The sequence below is a fragment of the Loa loa genome, assembly GCF_000183805.2.
Source record: "Loa loa unplaced genomic scaffold supercont3.582, whole genome shotgun sequence".
Classification (NCBI taxonomy): Eukaryota; Metazoa; Nematoda; class Chromadorea; order Rhabditida; family Onchocercidae; genus Loa; species Loa loa.
Window position 1 is genome coordinate 1 of NW_018108762.1, and position 3773 is coordinate 3773.

Sequence of the window (3773 nt, forward strand, 5' to 3'; positions counted from 1 at the left end):
TTTGAATATTATAACCGTTAATCTTGGCAAAGTTCTATTTTTTATATCAAATAAGAAAGTAATCTATCAATAGTTATCATATATATATATATATTTTTTTTTCTGACCACAAAAAGCTTTCTTGATCAATAAGAAAAAAAATATTCTCTGACCACTGAAGTATTTTCAAAACTGTATATATGTTTGTAAAAAATTTTGAATCAAAAGAAATTGATAGTTTTAAATTTATCATTTATTGATTCATATGAATATGAATATAAATTAAGATCACATTTAAGCATATGCATAAAATAATCTCAAATGATCCATTTTAGTATTATTTATGTAAAAGTGAAGGTGGGACGTTTTTGTGAAAAATCATTTACGCATGCAAATGTTTTGTTGATGGTATAGCCTGATAACGATAACAAACCAAAATGGATAGCTTATCGATGAGACTTTTGCTTTTTTCTTTTTTTCTTTTTTTTTTATTTTTTTTTAGAAATGGTTTCCTTTTTTTTTTTTTTCTTATATTTGATTGAACTGTATAAATTATTATAACAATTGATTTTATACATAATTAGATTTGAAATTCCAGCTTCTTATTCCTATAATATACATTTTTACCAGATAAACCAAACTATAATTAAATTTCCAAAATTTTATCTCTTGATTAATTAATTGTCAATTTCAAGTAAAAGTTATTTTGAATCACATATTATAATTTTTTTTAATTTATATTTTTAAAGATACATATAAATTAATGAAAAAACACCTCATGTATCAGCGCAATGTTCGATTCATCATGAAACAGATGTACATTGACAAAATCGAATACACTGAAAAGTTATAAGTTAGACAAATGTTATGCTTATAAGAAATCCTGAAAAGTATTGCTTAAATTCATGCTTATGGGCAATTCCGGAAAGTATTCCTTAGTATTTTTTAAAAAATATTCCGTAATATTCGTTATTATCGTTATTATTGTTATTATCGTAATTCATTATTGTCGTGTTATATTTGCATAACTTTTCATTTATCGTTTTTTTTTTTTTTTTAAGCATATTAAATTAATAATTACAAATTGAAGTATTTATCCGAAATTGATCCTTCTCAAAAACATATATTACGGTTAATTAATTAAAATATTATACAAATTATATAGCAAAAATAAATTAACGTTTGATCGATACGAAATCGACAATGCATATATCCTTTTCGACCCCATTTAACAGTTGGCCAAAAATCTTTCGGAAATTTCGCTTTACGCAACATTCGACATTTTAGTAAACCACGATCATATGATTCAAAAACTTTTTCCAATTTAACAAATTGTTTCGCCATAAAATCATATTGTCGTATCCGTGGTAATGTCACATCATTAATGAAAAATAATGAACCAAGGGCCTGCAAATGCATGCATTTATTGCATAATTACTTTTATTATAATTATAATTTTGATATTTTGCAAAAATAAGAAAGAAAAACATTTTTAAATAAAACTAAATACTTGGAAATTCTTTAAAAAAGAAAAAAAATCAAACATTTTCTAAATTTTTTTTGAATTTGAATTTGATAAATGAAATAAAACAGAATCATATTATAAAATGTTTTTTTTTATTTTAGAAAGAAGAGAAGAACAAAAAAAATCTAATCATAATTTAAAGAAAAATAGTTTGATTATAATTTGTCCAAGGAAAAAAAAAACATACATTATAACTTTCAGGTAGATCAAACTCAAGATCCAGATAGGCACGACCAGTTGAATAACCCATTTCATGCATGATAGTTGTTACATGATTTAAAAAGTTGGTACCTGACCGATACATTCCTCAAAATTTTTCCCACCAACTTCTTGCATATGTATGGCAATAAAATGTGCATTGCTTTCTTTGATAACCTAAAATTTATATTAAAAAATTTTTAAATATTAAAATTTTTTAAATTTTTCATAGAAATTTATGAAAAAAATCATATCACACATTTATACAGGATTAATATGATAATGATGATGATGATGATGATCAGGGTGATGATGATGATGATGATGATATATTCTATTTGAAATTAATTTAAACATTAAAATTTTTTAAATTTTTCATAGAAATTTACGAAAATAATTATATCACACATTTATACAGGATTAATATGATAATGATGATGACGATGATTAGGGTGATGATGATGATGATGATATATTCTATTTAAAATTAATTTTATCTTTCGTATACTTACATTTTTATTCATTATCTCTAAGATGTATCAAAATAATCCGATGAATTCTTCTTAAATACACTATGCAAAAATTATTATAACACTAGGATACAGTGAATATGAACGATTTAAATTACTTTGATTAAGTGACTTTTACTTTAATTAAATTATTTTTACTTTGATTTGAATTACTTTGATTAAATTACTTAGGATTATGTTACCAAATAAATTAACTTATCTATCTTTATAATTACTCATCCGATGGTTTACCATTTGATTCATTGCTCATCACCTGCTTCTTTAATCACTATGATAAATCCTTAATCATCACTATCACTAACCAATACCTTAATCCTCAATATTTATCGTTTATCATTATTTATCAATTATAATATCTTATTTGTTATCAACAATTTCAATTTCTTATTTCCCCGCAAAAACATAAATACTATTTCGATCTGAATAACATTCTCATCTTGAATGATTCGAAAGAAAAAAAAAGGAAAAAACCGAAATTCTTGATATAACCTTTGCATGCTTGAAAAGCCAAATCATTCATTCTCTAATTAATTATTCTGTCCTGATCCATTAATTATCGATTCTTCCCTCTCATACATACAAGTATATACTCACATACATACACATATATACACTAAAATATTAAACATTGTTTGAATTTGAAAAAGTTAAAACTTAAATTTAGCTCAAACAAAACTGAACTTAAATTCAGTAACTTAACTTAAACTTAATTTGATGATTTTGTCTCTTTTTTCTTCTTTGTTTTTTGTGGAATTTTAAGCATTAGAAATGATTTTATCGTATGAAAATTGAAATTGAAATACTGAACTTTGAATTAATAAATCAATAATAAGTGGTAAAACGATTATAAAAAATTTCATTTCAAATTTCGCAAACTTTTACTTTCTTTCTTTTTTTTTTGAACAATGAATAAACAGTGAAATCATCCTTCCTGTCAATTTTAGAACATTTATACACTTTCATCTTTTCTACATCCTTCTTTTTTTTTTTCTGAATATTGCAAAATTATTTCAAAAAGAATATTTAATTTTTGTATATCAGAAATGATAAACATTTCCATTCTTCACTTATTTAATCTCAATTACTGTCTTTTTATTTCTTTTTTTTTTTTCAAAATGAAAAACAAAAATATTTTAATTAAATGTTCTTGGCTGGGATTAAAAGACAAAAAAAAAGAAAAAACAAATCATCCTTATAAATTTATAAATTCATTTATTTGTTTTTTTTTTTAATTTTGTATTTTTCTTTCCCTTCAAATTTTGTTTGCAAAATAATTCTTACTTGTGTAAAAGTTGCTAGCCAAGCATTATGTATTCGGCATGACTGAAAATGTACAACGATGATACATGTCAATTGAATTATCACACAAAAAATTTTTCTTCCTCTTCTTTTTCTTTCTTTTTTTTCTTCTCTCCCTCAACTAATACTATTTTGTTGAAATGAAAAAATTTTTTAAAAATAAATTTCACAGAATTAATGAGCAAAATTAATGACTTTAAATAATTGGATGAGAAAAATAAATATTGCATTGAAAAAAAAAA

General features: G+C 23.0%; 1 protein-coding gene across 1 annotated transcript; it reads right to left on the reverse strand.

Moving 5' to 3' along the window:
• Positions 1-754: 754 nt before the first annotated feature.
• Positions 755-3557, reverse strand: LOAG_13479 (hypothetical protein; the record flags this gene model as incomplete). The annotated part of the gene is made up of 4 exons (XM_020448689.1): positions 3514-3557; positions 1692-1879; positions 1160-1386; positions 755-818 (listed from the first exon to the last, which is right to left on the reverse strand). Coding segments are annotated over exons 2-4 (408 nt in total), but the record flags the coding sequence as incomplete, so codon positions are not given.
• Between the last annotated feature and the right edge of the window lie 216 nt (positions 3558-3773).